The sequence below is a fragment of the Patella vulgata genome, chromosome 8, assembly GCF_932274485.2.
Source record: "Patella vulgata chromosome 8, xgPatVulg1.2, whole genome shotgun sequence".
Taxonomy (NCBI): domain Eukaryota; kingdom Metazoa; phylum Mollusca; class Gastropoda; family Patellidae; genus Patella; species Patella vulgata.
The window spans coordinates 8,606,021-8,627,581 of NC_065886.2; the positions used below are offsets into that span (position 1 = coordinate 8,606,021).

Sequence of the window (21,561 nt, forward strand, 5' to 3'; positions counted from 1 at the left end):
ACCCAGATACCCACCTCTACACAAATTAGAGTTACGCCCCTTCGATATAAGATCCTGTAGAGATAACAACGTCGGTATTTGTGCGTTATTTATTTGGTATAACTATTTATTTATTTATCTGTATACGCTCTTTCATTTGGAAACATAATCACTTTTAGCGGTTGAACCAATCTGCTTTCATTTAAAACCGTAGGAAGTTTATTTCGATGTAAAATCTTTTTAGTTGTCGCCACCAATCCCCACCATGTTATCTTATCAATAATTATAATGCTAGACGCGATTGTCATGACATTACTATCTTTTTCAAAGTGACAGTCCTTCGAAAAGCTAAAATGTTAATTTGTTGATAGACTTAATTTTACCCGGAATTAAACTAAGGAAATTGCTGCTTGTGATTTAATTATCTTTCCACAACTGACCCAGCCCAAAATACTGGTAATAGCCTACAGGCTACAGGTAATTTGATTGGATATTGCCATTGCCAATTTCACTTCTAAAATCAAGTTCTGAAAAAGTGAAACCAAAGATCATACATAACGAGCTTATTACTTAGCAAAGTTTGAATCCTAATAACTTCCCATAACGGTACTAAGATTTCTTTAAAACATTTTTTTTATATGGAAATAGGGTTGCAGCAATATCTCAATTATGACATGGACCCTAATCATACTTTCAAATTGCATTGACACCATATGGCTCCAATTTATGACAATGTTATTATGTGTAATGTCATAATAGCTGTATCTGTATCAGTAGATATAGCAATAATGAGAATAATTTCTGATCAGTACATGCTCTTAACACTATCCTAATATGGCAACCTTGTAAACCTAGTTAATGTGATAGAGATGTGATAGAGGCAATAGTTTTTAACAAAATATTTCTGCTATAGTTTCTCACAGTAAGTTCTGGTGAAATATTTTGGATCTATTGTCATATAGAATCTCATACTATACCTTGTCATAAGGGGCCCCCCCCCACCAACCCCCATGTTTCAATGTTGTTTCAATGCCCCTGCAAAAAATTCACCCCCTCCGGTGAAAAAATTGTCGACCACAAAAACAATAGATATACAGCATGCCCTGAGAACACTTCCTGTCCCCCCCCCCCCCAACTCGTTGCTCTGAGCTAGTTACGGCCCTGTGTGCCCATGACCATTAAACAACTTAAAATACAATCAAAGTTCTGCATTTTCATTTCAATGAAATCATCACACGAGCCAGATAATTCATCTAGATAAATAATGTACAATTGGCACATTGCCACTACCATTATTTAAAATAATGGTACGTCGACATCAAGGGATGGCGTCACACATTGGTATTTTAATTCACATTAATAGATTTAGATAAACCATGATCTTTTTTCATACCTGATAAGCTTCTTAGATTATTTAAAGGAGCTAATTCTTTAATCTTTGGCACCTAGAAATGGATACAAATTGGTTGCAACGCATATAATAATGTAATGCGAATGTATATAAACTGATTTACATTCAATTGTTTCTGTTATTACTGTAATTCCTAATCAGTTATACTTTTCGGCAAAATACGCGAAGTGTCCGAATTGAGTAGCATTCTTTGACATCTGGCTATTTCAGCCTCATTCATCGAGTCGCATCATTACAAATGGCACTCAAAAGCATTCTGGCGCACGATTCGCGTGCCAATTGTAAAATGTTCAAAGTGTCTTAAATATTGAGTTTCAGAAGCCCATCTTTCCACGATAAGGTAACAACATCAATGCGGATCTAAATTGACTAATAAGTCATGTTTGCAATGTCGAAAACTGTGGATGATATTATGTTAAAGTCTTAGCTACATGTACATTAACGTTCTAATTTTTAAATTTTTTAGGTGAATGGAGAAAAAACATGGAACCGTTAGACAATATGGAAAACACCAGTTTGGCAGACCCAGTCAATATTTTGCTGTCGTTGCGACATGGCAACAATACATGTACAAACGACGGCAGTAACCTAATCAATAATCAGGCAGCTTTAAGCCATGCAGGTGGTATTAGCTATACCAGTCACAGTATGGCCAATCCTTTAAACAGCTCCATCACTTTAAGCCAAGCAGATAATTCTAATTTTACTGAGAACTCCTTGAGAAGTGCAATGAACAGTCCCCTATCTCCACTACATGCAGATAGAAGTTTTCATGGACAAAGTATGAGGGACCCATTGAACAGTCCCATGACGTTGCCTCCACCGGACAATGTAGCTTTTACTCCGAGAGACCAATTGAACAGTCCACTGCCTCAAAGACATTTGGATACAGATTTTGGCAGGCATAGCATGAGAGAGTCAATGAATAACCCATTAACATTAAGGCATCCAGACAGTGTGGCTGTAATGAACGCTAGAAATCATATGAACAGCCCAACATTGCCGCTAAGAAATACTGATGTTAGAAATTATGGTAACCCAATGAACACCGTCATGCCGTTGCATGAAACAAACTTCACCCAATCAAATGTCCAGGACCAAAACAACAGGCAGATGAGAGATGGAAGTTATGCTGAGTCGAGAGTTCGCGATCTTTTAACTAGACAGAAAGTCGATATTAGTTCCCTAGATTTGAATAAAAGACAAATTGGGGATGGAAGTTTCGCAGATCCAAGCATAAAGGACCAAATAGACCGAGCTTTGAGTGACTCGACTATCAGAGACCTGGTAAACAGACACAGAACTGATACAAGTTTTACAGATCAACTTGATCGAACCTCGACTGATATGACTTTCGCCACTACTAGTATCACGAAACATCAGGCAGCTAATGCTAATTACACAAATTTGCAGACCCAATCAAATATCTCAAAAGCTCATAAACTGTCAGGAAATCCGTTATCTTCATCGATACTTTCAGATAAAAAAACGGTGAGAGTTTCGGAAATTGGCTTGAAGAATATTGTAGAATTGTGTGAAAATCATGTCGTAGGTCAAACAAAATCAGTTCAAGAAATCGTTGAAATTTGTGCTAAAATGGTGGGTTGTGAATATTATTGTAATCAAATCGTGTCTTTCTGTAACCAGATTATATCCGAGACTTTGAACAGTAGTCACACGATTATAAATCTGTGTTCGTCATTTAAACAACTAGATTTAACCTGGAACCAGAAGGATGTCTCTGAGAAACCCAAGTACGTTGATAAAGGTACATCGACGTCGTCTCATGATATTCCTTCATCTGATAATCAACAAAAATCAACAGAAACGTTAAAAATTACACTGTCTACTAAAAAGCCCAAGACGCGGCGAAAATCTCATCCAGTCAAAATAGAACCAATAGTGGATCAGGCTACAAACGATGATGATGATGATGACGATGCAAATCTCGAGGAGGAAGATGTCGCTGATTTCGATTCCTCGTTTGAATCTAGAGACGAAGAAAAATTGGAAGAGACGTTTGATAAAGATCCAGAAGAGGAGCCTGAAAGTGAACCGGATTCCGAACCAGATTCTGAACCCGAAACGAAAACGAAGAAAAAATCACCGAAAAAGCGATTAAAGGGAAAAATAACATCGGTCAAAAAACGTCAGAAGAAAACATTTATTAAACCCTTTACTTGTTCCATTTGTAACAAGAATTACAAATCCAAAAAGTTATTCGTCAAACACGAGAAATTACATTCGGAGGAAGGTCGAGTCACGTGTAAAAAGACGCAGAAGATTGGTAAAAAATGTGAATTGTGCGACGTAGTGTGTTATCACCCGAGTGATATTAAACGTCACATGAGGAAACACACGGGGGAAAAACCCTACGTGTGTGAAGTCTGTGGTAAGGGTTTCTCGATATCACATAGTTTAAAGACACACCTTATGATACACAATGACTATAAACCCTTCTCCTGCGATCTCTGTGATTACGTTTGTCGTACAGAGAAAGTTCTAAAGCTACATTCCGTCATTCATTCAGGAGAGAAGAAATTCCAGTGTGACGAATGTGGCAAACAATTCGGGCGGAACGATTCACTGATTAATCATCTCAAAATTCACTCGGACGTCAAACCCTTCGCTTGTGATCATTGTCCCAAAAGATTCTCTCGGAAGTGGCATCTTAAGCAGCATGAAAAGATACACACAGATGTCATGCCATACTCCTGTGAAATTTGCGGCAAGCAATCACGACAGGCCTATAATATCGTGGTTCATATGAGGACACATACAAGACATAAACCTTTTACCTGTGAAGTTTGTGGTAAACAGTTTGCACATAGCGTGTCTCTACGGCAACATAGTAACATATGCAGAGATAATGGAGGAAACTTGAAAATGGTGCCCAGTTACACCAATAATATGCCCAGTTATAGTAAAAGTGTTTACTAAACTTTTGAATTTGAAAAGTTTTTTTTGTGAATTTGTCAAGAATTATGCAGCCAATAAAATGAAGGATTGAATATTGGGTTTTAATTTTAAGATGAAAAAATCTTTCCAGGACTTCACATAACAAGTCAACATACTTTTGGTATAATTTCATGTACATTTCCTCTAATGTAGAATGTACACTCAATGATTCATATTCCCGAACACATTATAAATTATTAAATATTTTGTCCATTGATGTTTTTTGATTTTTATAAACCATTTTGCTTTGTATTTAGATAGTATTTTCCAGATAGTATGCTCCATGCGGTTTTCCAGATACAGGCAGTATGCACTTTGTTGATTTACAGATATGCCCCATGCTGTTTTACAGATAATATGCATGCTTCATGCTGTTTTACAGATAGTACAAATAGTATGCTCCATACTGTTTTACAGAATATATGCTCCATACTGTGTTACATATAGTATGCTGCATGCTGTTTTACAGATAGTACAAATAGTATGCTCCATGCTGTTTTACAGAATATATGCTCCATGCTATTTTTATACGTCCACATTCATAATGTGAACGTATTATGCCGTCGCCCCTGTCTGTGTGTGTGTGTGTGTGTATGTATGTATGTGTGTGTGTGTGTGTGTGTGTGTGTGTGTGTGTGTGTCTGTGGTTCGCCTACAGGGCGCAATTCTTCATGGATTTTCTTCAAACTGGGTATACTTATTCCTTATACCCCAAGGAAGATCCCTATTGTTTTTGGTGCATGCCCGACCCCCCGGGGCAGAGCCACGCCCATTTCTAGTATTTGTTTGTTTGTCGTCTACAGGCCACATTTCTTAACTAATAATCTTGAAACTTTGCATACACATTCTTTGTACCCTAAGGAACATCCCTATCGTTTGGGGTGCATGCCCAACCCCCAGGGGCAGAGCCACGCCCATTTTCTTTTCGTGTGTCTTTGTGTCGCCTACAGGGCGCAATTCTTACTGGATTTTCTTCAAACTTGGTATACTTATTCCTTATACCCCAAGGAAGATCCCTATTGTTTTTGGTGCATGCCCGACCCCCAGGGGCAGAGCCACGCCCATTTCTAGTATTTGTTTGTTTGTCGTCTACAGGCCACATTTCTTAACTTATAATCTTGCATACACATTCTTTGTACCCTAAGGAACATCCCTATCGTTTGGGGTACATGCCCAACCCCCAGGGGCAGAGCCACGCCCATTTCCCATTTTCTTTTCGTGTGTCTTTGTGTCGCCTACAGGGCGCAATTCTTACTGGATTTTCTTCAAACTTGGTATACTTATTCCTTATACCCCAAGGAAGATCCCTATTGTTTTTGGTGCATGCCCGACCCCCAGGGGCAGAGCCACGCCCATTCCTTATATTTATTTATTTGTTTGTCATCTACAGACCGCATTTCTTAACGTATCAACTTTACATATTTATTCCTTATACCCTAAGGATGATCCCTATTGTTTTTAGTGCATGCTCGCCTCCCCGGGGCAGAGCCACGCCCATTTTTGTATTTGTTTGTTTGTCGTCTACAGGCCGCATTTCTTAACGTATCATCTTGAAACTTTGCATACTTATTCTTTGTACCCTCAGGAACATCCCTATCGTTTTGGGTGCATGCCCACCCCCCAGGGGCAAAGCCACGCCCATTTTCTTTTTCTATGTGTGTGTGTCGCCTACAGACCACAATTCTTAATCAATTGTCTTGAAATTTTTTCATATGAATTGCTTATACCCTAACGATGACCCCTATTGTTTTTTTACCCCCAGGGGCAGAGCCACGCCCATTTTCTTTTCTTTTTATGTCTGTGTGTCACCTACAGGCCACAATTCTTAATCAATCGTCTTGAAAATTTTTCATATGAATTGCTTATACCCTAAGTATGATCCCTATTGTTTTTGGTGCATGCCCGACCACCAGGGGTAGAGCCACGCCCATCCCTTATATTTATTTATTTGTTTGTCATCTACAGATCGCATTTCTTATCGTATCACCTTGAAACTTAGCATACATATTCCTTCTATCCTAAGGAACATCCCTATTAGTTGTGGTGAATACCCAACCCCCAGGGGCAGAGCTACGCCCATTTTCTTTTTTTATGTCTGTGTGTCACTTGCAGACCGCATTTCTTAATCGATCATCTTGAAATTTTTTTTAGACTTATTCCTTATAGCCTAAGGCTACGTTTTTACACTTATTCCTTAATCCTAAGGCTGGCCTCTATTATTATTTTTGGTGCATGCTCAACCCCTTGGGACAGAGTCACGCCTAATGTTTGTGTGTCTTGTGTTTTGCCTACAGGCCGCAATTCTTAACCGATCCTTTTGAAATGGGGATACCTATTCTAAACGTCATGCTTTTAGAATAAAGACATCGATTGTTTTAAAATAAAAATTGTGTTCTGTTAATGTGAACGAAACGTTAAACTGATAGCAGTCCTACAACCCAGTTTTATTTCACAGACCCTCAATGCAAACTGGACCATATCAAACAAAACAGGAATGTGGACGTATATTGCTGCGTTAGCGATGCTCTTGTACAAATAGTGTACTCCATACTGTGTTACATATAGTATGCTGCATGCTGTTTTACAGATAGTACAAATAGTATGCTCCACGCTGTTTTACAGAATATATGCTCCATACTGTGTTACAAATAGTATGCTCCATGCTGTTTTACAGATAGTATGCTGCTTGCTGTTGTACAGATAGTATGCTGCATGCTGTTTTACAGATAGTACATATAGTATGCTCCATGATGTTTTCTATTACATATAGTTATTGGGATCTTTTATTATTATTTATGTTATACGATTAGAATTTTTACCCATGATGCATTTTAAAACAGTGTTTGATAACCTTTGTACACAATATTGTTCCGGATGTGATTTTATGATTTTTTAAACTTTACATAGAATTATAATGTTGATAGAACATATAGTTTTATATACCAGTACACGTTTGTATGTTTTGGCATTAATGTTTATTTGAATCCTGGTTTTATTTCATATATATTTTAATATATATACTGGAGTTAAATGTATATATTGACTTATATAATATATATAGTATTAGAAGATTGTTGTAAGAATATGTTAAGATTATTGTTGTTAAAACTGAAATGGTGAAATACTGGTTAAAGCTATTCCTGCTCTCTAGGTTAAACAATGTTGAAAGCTGTTGCTGTCTTCTAGGTTAAACATTGTTTAAAGCTGTTCCTATCTTCTAGGTTAAACATTGTTTAAAACTGTTCCTGTCTTCTAGGTTAAACATTATTTAAAACCCCCACCCCATACCCCAAGTCTTTAGGTTAAACATTGTTTAAGGCCTCCCCCTGCCCTCTAGGCTATACACTGTAAAGGAATGACAAGCAGTTAATCACAATATACTTTATGTAAGAATCAGACCTAGCACTGAAATAAATCATGTTGCTCTGACATGTAATTAAATTAAAAACAATACTAACCTGTCAAAGAATTTTTTTTATTTCTGCAATGAAACAAAAGTGCTGACATCAAAATGTAATTTTTCTAGATTTTCTTAGTGTATTATATAGATATGATTTTATTTTTGTTACCAGTATGTATTTATTAAAGGGCCCCTTTTTGTGAGCCGTGCGGCATTATTTACACCATGGTAAATACAAACTTTATAGTGTATCATTTGGTTGCACGATGCCCTAAACCCATGCTTTATTTTACTTAATAGTTCATCTAGGGCTAGTGAAAATGTCATATGTTTAGGGCAAAGGTGGGAACGGGGGCAAGTTACCGTCCAAAGGAATGTTTTGAAGGTGGAGGGAGAGCAAAATGAGTCACTTCTTGTCCAAAATAAGCTCATCTATTGCAATAATCAAAGATATTTCTGTGATGTTACAAGCAATATTTAAAGGTAAAATTTCAGAATCCATCTGAACTTGATGGGCCCTTACACCAATGGAGACATTGTCATAAATGTTGGAAAATTTAAATTGTATCATTAAAAATTGTTGTTTGTGATGACCTGGTGGCCATCTAGTAGGTTGACAGTTTGATTTGTAACTCTGGTCATGTGAGCCATGTGTCCTTGTTATTAGCAGTGGTTAATGGGGGTTTAACTTCCTACTTTTCTGCACCGACTGGACTAATGAAGACCAGCATACGCCATACAGTGTGAAATAAGGGAAATTTTGCCCATACAGCGGCACTACAGCCTACTCTTATATTGAATTCCAACTGTCAAGGGTTCTTTTACATGTACACCAATGTGTACACAGGACTTTAATTTGAATTTTCGTCCGGTCTGAAAACTATATTGAAAACTTTCTTTCATATTGATGAATATGTTACATAATATGTTTTAATAGAATGACAATGTGAATAATTCATAAAGCTATAAAGAATAATTAATGAAGCTAAGAATAACTATTGAAGCTAAGAATAACTATTGAAGTTGTGAATAATTAATAATGATTTGTAAAATGAAAGTAGTATAACAGCTCAAGTACTATTTATTTAAATGTGATTTTAATTGTTTTTATGTTTATCATGTTTATTTTATGTTTTGTTTTTGTTAAGAACAGCTCTCGTTTGGTTAACCTCATCTTTATTAAAGGGAATGAAAAAGAAATCCCTATTGGAATCGGTCTCATCTCATAATATGAAATACCTTTACTGCATAAATGGACTTTGCTTGTTGCATTTTATATTTTATCATTGCTTGATATATATTGAGAAGTATCGCTCAGTAGTAAACAGTAATTGTATTCCATAGAATTTCACCTGTGTAACATTTAAAATATACCTGAATTTTAGGCTGGGCCAATAGCCTTATTTACCTAGTAATTTGGGCTTTTTGTGACATTATGTGAAGTATTTCAAAAGTCAACTAATGCTGCAATTCATTGGTGAACAAATGATTTCTGAGATGGCCGTGCAAATTGATATTAGACATATTGTTTGCAATTAAAGCCCCTTGCCAACAATTTTTCGGGAGTTAAAATGTAAATACAGTATACAAAAATTAATTATGGTGGTTGAGTTATCCATTTATCATAATATTTTGACATTCAGAAGATGACTATTGTATTAGCAAACAAGAAACTAAATTTGTTTCTTTTATTTAAGAAAGAGGTAATTGTTGTAAAAAAACTTAAATTAATATATTTCCTTTTATGTTATCATACTATTTAATTAATATATTCCTTATTATGTTATACTATTTCTAAGGTGTGGTTGTTGAAACTTTCTAAAATATCAGTGAAATGAAATGGGGTTAAACGTCCTACTGTGGAACATCGATTGGACATTCGCCATGCCCTGCGCTATGAGAGAAATTTTGCCCAGACAGTGGGGTACAACCTACACTTTATTTGATTTCCAGCTGTCAAGGGCTGGCATCCATCCCAAGACCTCCTGGTTGGTGAGCTAATGCCTTACCCACCTGTTTTTTTTTAAATAATATAATTTTTTTTGTTATTTACAAGATGATGATTTGATGAATAAATAATGATGCAATTCAGATGGTTGTTTTATTGTCCCTAAACTTGTCTTATACCCCCTGACATGCATCGTGTACCCCTTTTCCCACTTTTTCTTATACTCATTACCCCTTGTTACACTCATTACCCCTTGTTTTTACACCATCTTTACTTCTTCATGTCATGCTCGACATCATACCCATTCACATGCATTTACACCTTGACATGCATCTAAACATCTTTGACGCCCATGTGTCTTGTACCCCTTCATGCCATCATGTACCCCTCGACATCATACCCATTCACATGCATTTACACCTGCCTTGTACCCCTTGACATGCATCTAAACATCTTTGACACCCATATTTGACCCCTTCATGCCCTTCTTGTACCCCTTGACATGTTTACACCTTGCTTATAGCCTTGACATGCCTCTTGTACCTCTTGAGATGTGTCTAAACATCTTTGACACCCATCTAGTACCACTTCACGCTTTTCTTGTACCCTTGACATGTGTCTTGTACCCCTTGACATTGTACCCATTGACACGCATTTACACCTGCCTTGTACCCCATGACATGTGTCTAAACATCCTTCACGCCCCTCTAGACAACTTTGATGCCCATTTTATAACTTTGAGACCTGGGTACCTGATCACGCCCACCACACATTTGATGATTATTACTAAATATACCCTCGCCTCACTCTACCATCGCCTCGTTGCAACACGAACCGCGACTCATCGCTGAACCAACCTATCCTCCAGCATTGCTGTGTCCATACCCTGTGTGTCAGAACCCACTGAAGTCGGATTTGACGGTGAGGGCGTATGTCTGGCTAGAAATTGGGTTTCACGTAGGCGTTTACGGACTGTTTGGTCTGAGATCCTACGCCATCCAGTATAGGTCGCTGTTGTGAACCGTTTCCGCAAATGACGCAACCGGATGTGACGACCCAGAAACATTCAGCAGCCTGGCTACATCTGCCTCGGATTCACCGACTTGTGACCAACCGATAGCGATGTTCTTCGTTCAGATGTGGCATCACTTTGCTAGTTGAGTGTTTACATGTGCAACTGATTTTGAAACCGATTTACATTTCATGCGAAAAGCTTGCGAGGTTGTTAAACTCATGTGTCTTGGTGCAATCAAACGAAAACAAATTTCGGCAAAAATGATGACTAGTCACAATTAGTGACACACTAACACTATTTTATGGAATAACAATCACTGGTTTATTAACATGCAACGTTTCCACGATGATACTCTCGTCTTTATCATCATTTGCTTGATAAAAACGAGAGTATCATCGTCGAAACGTTCAATGTTAATAAACCAGTGATTGTTATTCCATAAATAGTGTTAGTGTGTTACTGTTCAATTACTAAATGACACTGAAAGAAGAACAATTAGTGACCTTACATTTAAAACCAATAATGAATTTCTTTTATCCTTACATAATGACATTAAAAAAAGTAAGATTTATGGAAACCACGATTCCATTCAAATAAAAAACCCAATGAAAACGGGATGCATTTCTTTTTTTGAAGAGTATATGTAAGTCACAAATAAAAATATTCAATGTATCAGAAAAAGTTTTATTCATCTTTCATAATAAACAATATTATTTTATAAATAAAGTCAATAACCACTGTATCCCCATCTTTAACACCTCAGCCATAAACATCATTAAATATACATTATACAAGAGCTAAATCTGCCTATTGCAGGTCTTTCTTTAGGCCGAATGGTTAGCACGTTCGCGTCTGTCATTGAGTCAACTGGTGTGGTTTTGATTCCCTGTAGGTGTCTTTAGCAGTAGGAGGACCCAGAGAAAACCCACGAGGTTGGACCGGAGAATCAAAACCACGCCAGTTGACTCAATGACAGACCTTATAATACAATACGCACGTGCTAACGATTCGGTCATCCAAACCCCCGAAATCTTACATAATTATTATTATTATTATTATTATTACAGCATATTTATAGTGCACCCTTTCATATAACATGTTCAGGGACACTTTACAAAGTCACAATGTAATCATAAATAAACAACAAGATTATGGACATGTTAACGATTGTATACAGAGTCAGTTAAAAGCATGATTAAATAAATGTGTTTTAAGTTGTTTTTTAAAAGAATATAGCGATGTACAACATCTTAAACTAAATGGTAGATTATTCCATAAAACAGGTGCTTGATAACTAAAAGAGCGCTGACCATAAGAGACTAGTTGAACAGTTTTGGGTTTTAAAAGTAGTTTATCTGATGTACGTAAAGTTCAGCCAGGTGTATAAAGTTCTAAAAGATCTGAGAGGTAAACAGGAGCTAAATTATTTAAACATTTAAAAGTAAGTAATAAAATCTTAAAATCAATTCGATATTTAACAGGTAACCAGTGTAAATTATATAAAACAGGAGTTATGTGGTCACATTTCTTAGTTAAAGTAACAAGTCTAGCCGCAGTAGTCTGTACTTTTTGTAATTTATCTATAGGCTTTAAAGGTAAACCAACTAAAAGTGAATTAGTTATCTAATCGAGAAGTGACCAGAGAATTAACAAGTGACCTCTACAGTTACACATTTACGTATTTTACCTATATTTCTAATATTAAAATAGCACAATTTACAAATATTATTTACTTGAGCTCTCATAAGCATAAAACTATCAAAGATAGCGCCAATATTACGAGCAGAATAAGATGAAAATACATGTATATCACAATTACCAATTACAACAGGCGGGTTATCATGTGCAGATTTACTTAATTGATGCCTTGAGCCTAATAACAAATATTCGGTTTTATCATCATTCAATTTTAGAAAGTTCTTTGACATCCATTTTCTAATTTCACTTTTGATAAATTGAAAGAAGATGGACAATTAGGTGTAAATGAAATATATAATTGAGTATCATCGGCATACAAATGAAAGCTGAGACCATATTTCCTGACAATATCGCCTAATGGTGATGTATAGAGGGTAAATAAAATCGGACCAAGAACAGAACCTTGGGGAACCCCAATGACAAAACAGATTCAGACGACGATTTACAATTAACTAAAATACACTGTTTTCTACCCACAAGATAGCTCTCTAAAAGATTTAATGCAGAGCCACAAATACCAAATTTAAATTGAAGTCTACGTAGAAGAATGGAAGGGTCCACCGTGTCGAAAGCAGCAGATAAATCTAATAAAATTAAAAATGTACATTTTCTATTATCAATTTCCATTAAAATATCATTTGAAACCCGGGTTAAAGCTGTTTGGGTACTGTGAAATTGTTTATAAGCACTTTGAAATGGTTCATACAAACAGTTATCATCTAGATGGGCCTTTATTTCTCCAATATTTTAGAAATAAAACTTAAGTTAGAGACTGGCCTGTAATTTTTAAAAAAATTAGGATCCAGTGTAGACTTTTTAATTAAAGGGGTAACATAAGCTCGTTTGAAAACGTTAGGAATAGTAGCGGATGATATACAAGAATTAATAATATTGGTAAAAACTGGAATAACTTCGTCTAGACAGTCCTTAAGAACAGAAGTCGGAACAGGATCTAATGAACAAGATTTAGGAGCAGACGATTTAATTAGCTTTAAAACAAAAGATTCACTAACCAAGTTAAAATTTTCTAAATAAACAGAATTTTCTAACTTATCAAAGTCATGAGCGTTAAAGTCAATAGTTTTATTTAAATCATCAAGTTCAGTTCGTATTTTCTGTATTTTTATTTGAAAGAAATCAGAGAATAAATTTGCAAGTTCAGTGTCATTATCATTGTCCGGGAGAATAGTAAGGCATCTTTAAAGTTATAAAGTACCAAAATCCAAAAGAACTAACGTCAGTAGCTCCTGGTTAGCTAGCCAACGCCTCATATAAAATAAATTCATCAGCAACATTATTGAGAGTTGTTCTTGCACTATTTATATACATGTATCTGTTCTATCATTACAGTCTTGTCCTTATTCGTCCAGAATTCACTGTTCCCATTTAAGCCACTTATCCAATACTAAGCAAGTACTACTGAACCTGATTCTTGTCAAAAATTGACAAAAACTGGGTCCTTTAGGGACTTACGTATGGTACCCAAAACCTTGTCACATACACATTTGTGATCGAAAACATAGCACTTGACTCAATGACAGACCTAATAATCTAAAGCAATCATACTTGTAAGACTACTCAACTACCGGTACTTCTATGTATGCACGATTCTTGTGTCAAGAGAGAGAAAAAAAGGAGTTTAACGTCCACTAGACACAAATTAGGTCATTTCGGGACTAACATATGGTTCAATTTTATTTCAATAATGTGCTTGCGAATAGGAGTCTTTAGCATTGGGAGAAAACCCACGAGGTTGGACAGGCAACCCTATCCCTTGACTCAATGACAAGCCTTATGATACAGAGCGCACGGGCTAACCATTTGGACATCCAACTCCCCTCTTATGTCAAGATGACTTCTTCTATGATCAGTGTACATTATTGTTGAGCCGATTTATTTTTATTTGTTGTATTGTTAATTCTCACTTGAATTCAAGACATTACAGGATACATGAGACATAACTCGTGTTAGATTCACCATTTTACTGAGTAAGCCATTTGAAGTTGATCTGTTGCCATCAACTGAAAATTAAAAATTGAAATTTAGTTTAAAAAAATTAGTAAATAGGCCTATCCCCAAAATAGAAGACTTAATGTCCCTTTATACAATGGTGGACTGTTTTAAAGTTCAAAATACTGTACGGAATTATTCCTATTGTGTGTTCGTTGAAAGAACGAAAAAATATAGATTGAGATACATGTACCATATTTCTAAAAATTCTGATATTTGTAAGATAAAGGTAGCTCAGTGTGCAAGGCTCTGGTTCATCAAACAGGAGGTCCCAGGTTCGTTCCTAGCATTAACCGATAAACTTCCTTGTCAGTGGTGCAGAACGGACGGGTCGGACAAGGAATAGTATCCAATCTGATTTAAATACAGATCTATATTTCGTTTCGTTTATTTATACATGTACTTTCAATGGCCTCTACTACATGAATATCTGACCAGTTGTAGTGGGAGGTTGTGTCAGGTGGTCATACAAACAAGCGGCTTTTGATCCTATGACATCAGACATTTGATTAACCAATCAGCATTGATGTTTCTACTTCTAGTGGGTTACCCACAGTTCCGTGCACCTCAAGCTAAAACCTTGCTGTAACAGATCGTCCTGGTGTAGTAAAGACAAGTAAAATGAAATTTTGAACTATAAAAACAAAACGAAATACATGTAGAATCTGTGTTTCAATCAGATTGAATAGTATACATGTAGATCTAGATATTCATTAGGATGGACGAAAACCAAGGTTCTACATGTATGTACATGTCAAAATGCACACCAAAGAACCTTTAGCAGTCGGAAATGAAATGAAATGGGGTTTGAAAGTCCTACTGTTTTGCTCCTACTGGGCTAATGAAGACGGGCTACGCCATACAGTATGCTACAAGGGAAATTTTGCCAGGGCAGCAGCACTACCGCCTACTCTTATATTGAATGACTAGACAGCTGTCCTTATAAGGCCCTCCCCGTCCTGCACCACTAACAAGAGGAAACCACATCGGAAATCCTGATGAACTTTCTCGGCCAATGCAGGTATCGAACACCTGACCTCCAGACTAATGAGCCAGCTTCTTTCCCACTTAGCCACGGTGGCTCCCCTTTAGCAGTTGGAAATGCTACCGACAGGGCAATGTTTCCCTTATAACACACTGCATGGCATATGTCCCTTTTCATCAGCCCCTGTTAGTGCAGAAACGTTTAGCCGGGAACCCTGTTTCATTCCTGAGATAATGTGAAAAAAAAAAGTGCTAAACAGTGTTTACATTACTCAAGAGATAAATTGTTGATAGTAGGCCTACTTGAGATAAATTGTTGTTAGTAGGCCTAATTGAGATAAATTGTTGATAGTGGGCCTAATTGAGAAAAATTGTTGATAGTAGGCCTACTTGAGATAAACTGTTGATGGTAAGCCTACTTGAGTGATAAATTGTTGATAGTGGGCCCAATTGAGAAAAATTGTTGATGGTAGGCCTACTTGAGTGATAAATTGTTGATAGTGGGCCTAATTGAGAAAAATTGTTGAATGATAGTGGGCCTAATTGAGATAAATTGTTAATAGTAGGCCTAATTGAGATAAATTGTTGAATGATAGTTGGCCTAATTAAGACAAATTGTTGATAGTGGGGCTAATTGAGTTAAATTGTTAATAGTAGGACTACTTGAGATAAATTGTTGATAGTAAACCTACTTGAGAACTGTTTAATCTTCTTCTTCGGAGTCATCCAACGATTCTTCCTCTTCTTCTTTCCCATCACATTTTTTACTGTGGGCATATTTCGCTGATTTATGTCGATATTTTTTTCCACAAGTTTCACAAGCGAATGGTTTTTCTCCCGTGTGGCGCCTCATGTGTGAATTTACGGCATCTTTTCTTTTGAAGACCTGGCCACAAACCATACACGAAAATCTCTTCGATTCACGATGCATTTCACTTTTATGATTATACAACGCACTCCGTTGTAAAAAGCGCTTTGGGCACATGTTACAGGCAAAGTGTTTTTCGGGGAATTGATGGATGAAAGAATGGCTTCGTAGGGTTTCTATTCGATTAAAACACTTTCCACACTCCTCGCACTGATGAATTCTCTCGCCAACATGTTTAATCAGGTGACTCTTCATGTAATTTTTTTTTACGCACCTGTAATCGCAGTATGGACAAGCCACGGGTTTATGATCCAGGTGGATTAACTTATGGTCCCGTAATCGGTCAAGTTTCTTGAAAATCTTCCCGCAAGTTTCACAGATAAAAGTTTGATTTTGTTTCCTGACCAATCGAGCAGCTTTATTTTCGTGTGATTTGTTGTGTCGTAGTAAAAAAGCTTTATGATCAAATGTTTTCGGGCAGAGATCACATTTATAACGTACGTGTGATTTGTTGTGTCGTAGTAAACCAGCTTTACTTTCAAATGATTTCGGACAGAGATCACAATTATATAGTATAATTTCATTGGTCTTTCTTGAATTATTTGGTGTAATTATAATCTCCTCGTATGCACTGTTATCGGCCGTTTTCAAATTGTCGAACAGATCTTTGGCATCAATACATACGACAGGGGGCTGATCTTTGGCATCAATACATACGACAGGGGGCTGACTTTCCTTGTATAGATTGGTAACATCGTTAAATTCCAATGACTCATCTCCATGCAAAACTAGTACAATATTACCTTCACCTCCCAAAGCAGTTAGGTCAAGGTCATTTTCTATTCTGATCTCAATGAGTGAGCTCTGACTCGATGTTCCATTGGTTTGACACATTGTATCATCTGATATAACAGACACATCATTACAAACTGTATCACTTGATGGAAGAGATACATCTCTATAAATTATATCACTGGATGGAAGAGATACATCTCTATAAATTACATCATCAACGGATGCAAGTTGCACAGAGTTATTTATAGGAACAGATACTGATGATGTCTTGAGAATGGTACACTCTGTATCACTGGATAAAAGAGGCACACCTTTAGACACTGTATCACTGGATGGCAAAGTAGCACCTTTACACACAGTTTCACTGGATAAAAGAGTCACACCTTTGCACATAGCATCACTGGATGTAAGAGACACATCAGAAGTATCTCCTGTAAAACAAACAGATGAAGTTGCCATTGGCAACTGGCCTGATGTTTCAAGGATTTGTGACTTCACGCTTGTGCACACTGTATTACTGGATGTAGGAGGCACAGTTTTACACACTGTATCATTGGATAAAAGAGGCACACTAGGAGAAGTGTTTACTAGTGGAGGTAATGATTCACTAAGCTCCTTATTTCTTTTGCGTTTTGGTCTTAAATTACACTGTAGCAAGTTGAAATCGGGTATATTGGCAGTGGCGTAGTTCTGGGGAAGGCCTATATTACTGATGGCTTCATCTGTTACTGTTTTAGTAGAAGTTCTCTGTGCTGGTTTAATGGATCCACTGGTTGCAATAGAAACTTTCTCTTGACTGGCTGCTATAGATAATTTCTGCTGACTGGTTGCTATGGGTAGTTCAAGATTACTTGTGGCTATTGGTATTTTTGGCTCCTTTGTTGCTTTGGGTAACGATGTGTTACTAGTTACCGTAGGCAATTCAGGTTTACTCACTTTTAACACAGATTTACTTGTTGTTACATGTATGGGTAATTCAGTTTTACTTGTTGCCATGGTTAATTTCGGCTTTGTTGCTACGGGTAACTGTAAATTTGATGGTGGCAAACTGTTCTTAAATATTTGACTGGCTTCAATCGCTTTTGTGATCATTTCCAAGGTAAGCGGATTACTTTGTCCGGTTGAGGTCGAACCTTTAGTAGCGTCATCATGATCGACCACCATGTAAACATCTTTTGGTTTTATTGAGTTACACACTGTTAATATCGTGTTGCTAGTGGTTACTGTGTCATGCAGGATCTGATTACAACAGTTCACAATCTGTTTACAGAAAAAATTATAACCCTTTATCTTGGAAAAAATGGAGATAATTTTTTGAACTGAAATCTTTTGTCTTATGATGAGGGTTTCACATGATTCTGTGATCGTTGTTAGGTCATTGTCTGAGATTGACAGATGAGCTTCTCCACCTTGGTTTACTGCAGATGTTGAACTCATGGTAGTTTATCCAAGATCTACCAAGTTCATCACCTATTGTAATTGGAGTATTCTGTTGTTGGTCGATGTCGTCTATAATGAACTGAAAATAACAAATACCGGTAGTAAAGATAAATAGTGGAACAAATTACAATTATTTTAAAAAGAGAGAAATCGGGTTTGACATCCACTCAATACAAACTACGTCCTTTCTGGACTAACATATAGATATATGGTACAATGTTATTTCAATAATTGGCTTGTGTGTAGGGCTCAGCTGAAAGAAACCAGAGGATCTGACGAAATTGAAATGAAATGAAGTTTAATGTCCTACATGGGCTAATGAGGACAGGCATATGTCATACAGTGCGCTACGAGGGAAATTTTGCCCAGGCAGCGGCACTAGGGCCTACTCTTATATCAAATTCTAACTGCCAAGGGATCGTTTACGTTCACGCCAATTTTTATACTTGAACTCGGTTTTTCATCCTATCTGAATGACGAAACAGCTGTCCTTGTAAGGTCTTCCGGCCTGCATCACAGTGGCTAAGATGCTGGCATGCTAGCCTGCAGGTTGGGAGTTCGATCCCTGCATTGACCGAGAAAATTCATCCAGAGTTTCGGGCGTGTTTCCCCCGTGTCTGTGATGCGGGTTGGAAGGCCTGACCCGGACAGCTGTCTTGTTGTTAGGATGGTATAAAAAACCAAAGTCCCATGTACACATTGACATAGACAAGAGCTATCGAGCTCATTTTTAAACAAATTGACACATTATTTATCACAAATTACTTAGAGGAGCTAAATCGCTAATATTTTGGGCCTAGAAATTGGCAGAAATGGGTCGCAACACATATAATAATGTAATATGAATTTATATAAACTGTTTTACATTCAATCGTTTCCGTTTTACTGTGAATTGTCATCAGTTATGTTCGGCGAAATACGCCAGCAGTCTCAACCGAAAGACAGTTTCTAGCATCTGGTTATTCCAGTCAACACAGATAGTATATATTGCGCACGCTCTCCAAATAAGAATATGGCATCACCGTTTGACATGATTTGTGGGATATGTCTAGCCTCATTCTTTGAGCACCTTGCTACAAATGGCGCTGAAACGCATTATGGTACACGATTTGTGTACCAATGGTAAAATGTTTATTTTGTCTTAAATATTGGATATCAGAAGCCCATATTTTCCAGGTAAGACCACAACACCAATGCTGATTTAAATTGCAAAAAAATTCGTGTTTTCAATGTCGAATATTTTGGGCGATATTGAGTTACGGACTTAGCTACTTTAAAATCAACAGATCATGTAAAGTCAGATAACTGTCTATTTGTTGTCGAGTAGACCAAGCTTCATTTTTCTGACGTGGCTAAACTTAGTTATCGTCTATCGTGGTGTTCAGACATTTCGCTTCGGTTCCGTTTTATTTACACCACTCAGTCTCAGTCACTGGCTAGGCCTACACAACTCACAAAACGCCCACGATCCTTTCTCCCATTTACTCATTGTTTAAGGGTGTCTCAAGACCACTGTCCTTATTAAAGTATACAAATTTACCTCTTTTTTTAATTGTAAAACCAATCTATGCCTTTGGTTAGTCCCAACATTTAATACAAAATTCCTGTTATGTTTATGGATAGTTGCATTTTCAGATTAACCAGTCTCTAATTAAAGGGAGCCTACTCGCATTGGTTACACTATAAAGAGGTCAGCCCACAATATCAACTGATTTTGAATTTTATGTTAAATTTTTAATCTTTTCATTTGTATGGAGTTTGAAGCTTTATATCATACATTTAATGTTCACCCATCCATTGGGTTACACCTTGAAAATACATCAGTGATCTGGAAGTAAATTCTATATGAATTTGAAATATACCATATTATTATGGCATAGGCTACACTCATACTCATATTAAGTCATATGTTCGTAGACTAATTATGAATAGTTATGTTATATCTGCCAGATTTGTTCCGCTACAGCGTAGCTTCTCCTTATGCCTTGTTTATCAAGGCAAAGTTTTGAAAATAAAGATGTGATTTAACCCATGCCCCATCTCTTGGAACGGGGGCAGTGGTGGCGTTGTACTGGCTCACTAGCCACTCCCAAAAAATTTAATAAAAAAGGGTTTAATGTCCTCTTGAGTCTTGTTCTGCTCCGACTGGGCTAATGAAGGTGGGCATACGTCATACAATTAGCTATGAGGGAAATTTTTCCCGGGCAGCAGCATTGTGGCCTAATCTTATATCGAATTCCATCTGCCAACGTGCATGCTAATGCATACACGGGTCCTCATGCCATCCGAATGACTAGACAGCTGTGCTTGTCAGGCCCTCCGTTCTGCACCACTGACAAGGGGAAACCACACTCAAAATCCCAATGAACTTCCTTGGCCAATGCTGGGATCGAACATGCAACCTCCAGGCTAGCAAGCCAGCATCTTACCCACTTTGCCACCATGGCTACCCCCACCCTTCGCTCTCATTTTTAACTGAGAAAGTTCCTCAGGAACTTCTGGCGTGGTTTCTTCTGGTCTGATGGTGAGACAAGGAACATTGTCTAGTTATTTCGATGACAAGAAAAAACAAGATCTCAAACAAACATTGACGTGCATGTAAAAGAACCCATAGAAGGCTGTAGTCCCCAAGACTACACTGTATAGGGATGCCTGTCTTTATTAAACCGGGTGCAGAAAAGTTGGATGTTGAAAACTCATTTAATTTTTAACCCTAACCCTTGACACGTACAATGGGGGAATCGAAAACCAGGCCAGTTGACTCAATGGCAGACCTTATGATACAACGCTCACATTCTCGTAAGCTATCTGCTTCAGTGACTTGGATTATCAGAACATTTGAGTTTTTGAGTTTGCAACAATTATTTGACAATCTTAGTTGCAATAAAATGCAAGTTACTTCCCTTCGTTTTGCTTTAAAAAAATTTATGATTGGTCAATAACATTAGTACAGTTATCAAGTGCAGATAATTTGATTATCTGTCTACCCTGTGAATGAACCCAGGGGGTTTGTGGAGTATAACGGAACTGGGAATACAGAGGATGGTAAGCTATC

The 21,561-nt window shown here is 37.1% G+C and overlaps 3 protein-coding genes across 4 annotated transcripts in view; 1 reads left to right on the forward strand and 2 right to left on the reverse strand.

The window, feature by feature from the left end:
* The window catches only part of LOC126830957 (zinc finger protein 816), a 402,542-nt gene that overhangs the window by 192,825 nt on the left and 188,156 nt on the right, over nucleotides 1-21,561 (reverse strand). The window lies entirely within an intron of this gene.
* LOC126830961 (uncharacterized) lies at nucleotides 21-4,401 on the forward strand. 2 transcript variants are annotated; one of them, XM_050561546.1, is made up of 2 exons: nucleotides 21-96; nucleotides 1,857-4,401. In XM_050561546.1, the coding sequence occupies exon 2, from the start codon at nucleotides 1,874-1,876 to the stop codon at nucleotides 4,328-4,330; it is 2,457 nt and encodes an 818-aa protein (XP_050417503.1). In that variant the 5' UTR covers nucleotides 21-96; nucleotides 1,857-1,873; the 3' UTR covers nucleotides 4,331-4,401. The 2 variants fall into 2 exon arrangements, with proteins under 2 accessions (XP_050417503.1, XP_050417504.1); XM_050561547.2 differs by lacking the exon at nucleotides 21-96 and adding an exon at nucleotides 175-456.
* Nucleotides 11,382-20,135, reverse strand: LOC126830962 (zinc finger protein 333). Its single transcript, XM_050561548.1, has 3 exons — nucleotides 20,047-20,135; nucleotides 16,096-18,585; nucleotides 11,382-14,430 (listed from the first exon to the last, which is right to left on the reverse strand). Exon 2 carries the CDS (start codon nucleotides 18,501-18,503, stop codon nucleotides 16,107-16,109), a length of 2,397 nt encoding a protein of 798 aa, XP_050417505.1. The 5' UTR covers nucleotides 18,504-18,585; nucleotides 20,047-20,135; the 3' UTR covers nucleotides 11,382-14,430; nucleotides 16,096-16,106.

Bases quoted from the DNA above. Each gene is read 5' to 3' on its own strand.
- LOC126830961 (XM_050561546.1), top strand. From the start codon at position 1,874: ATGGAACCGTTAGACAATATGGAAAACACCAGTTTGGCAGACCCAGTC.
- LOC126830962 (XM_050561548.1), bottom strand. From the start codon at position 18,503: ATGAGTTCAACATCTGCAGTAAACCAAGGTGGAGAAGCTCATCTGTCA.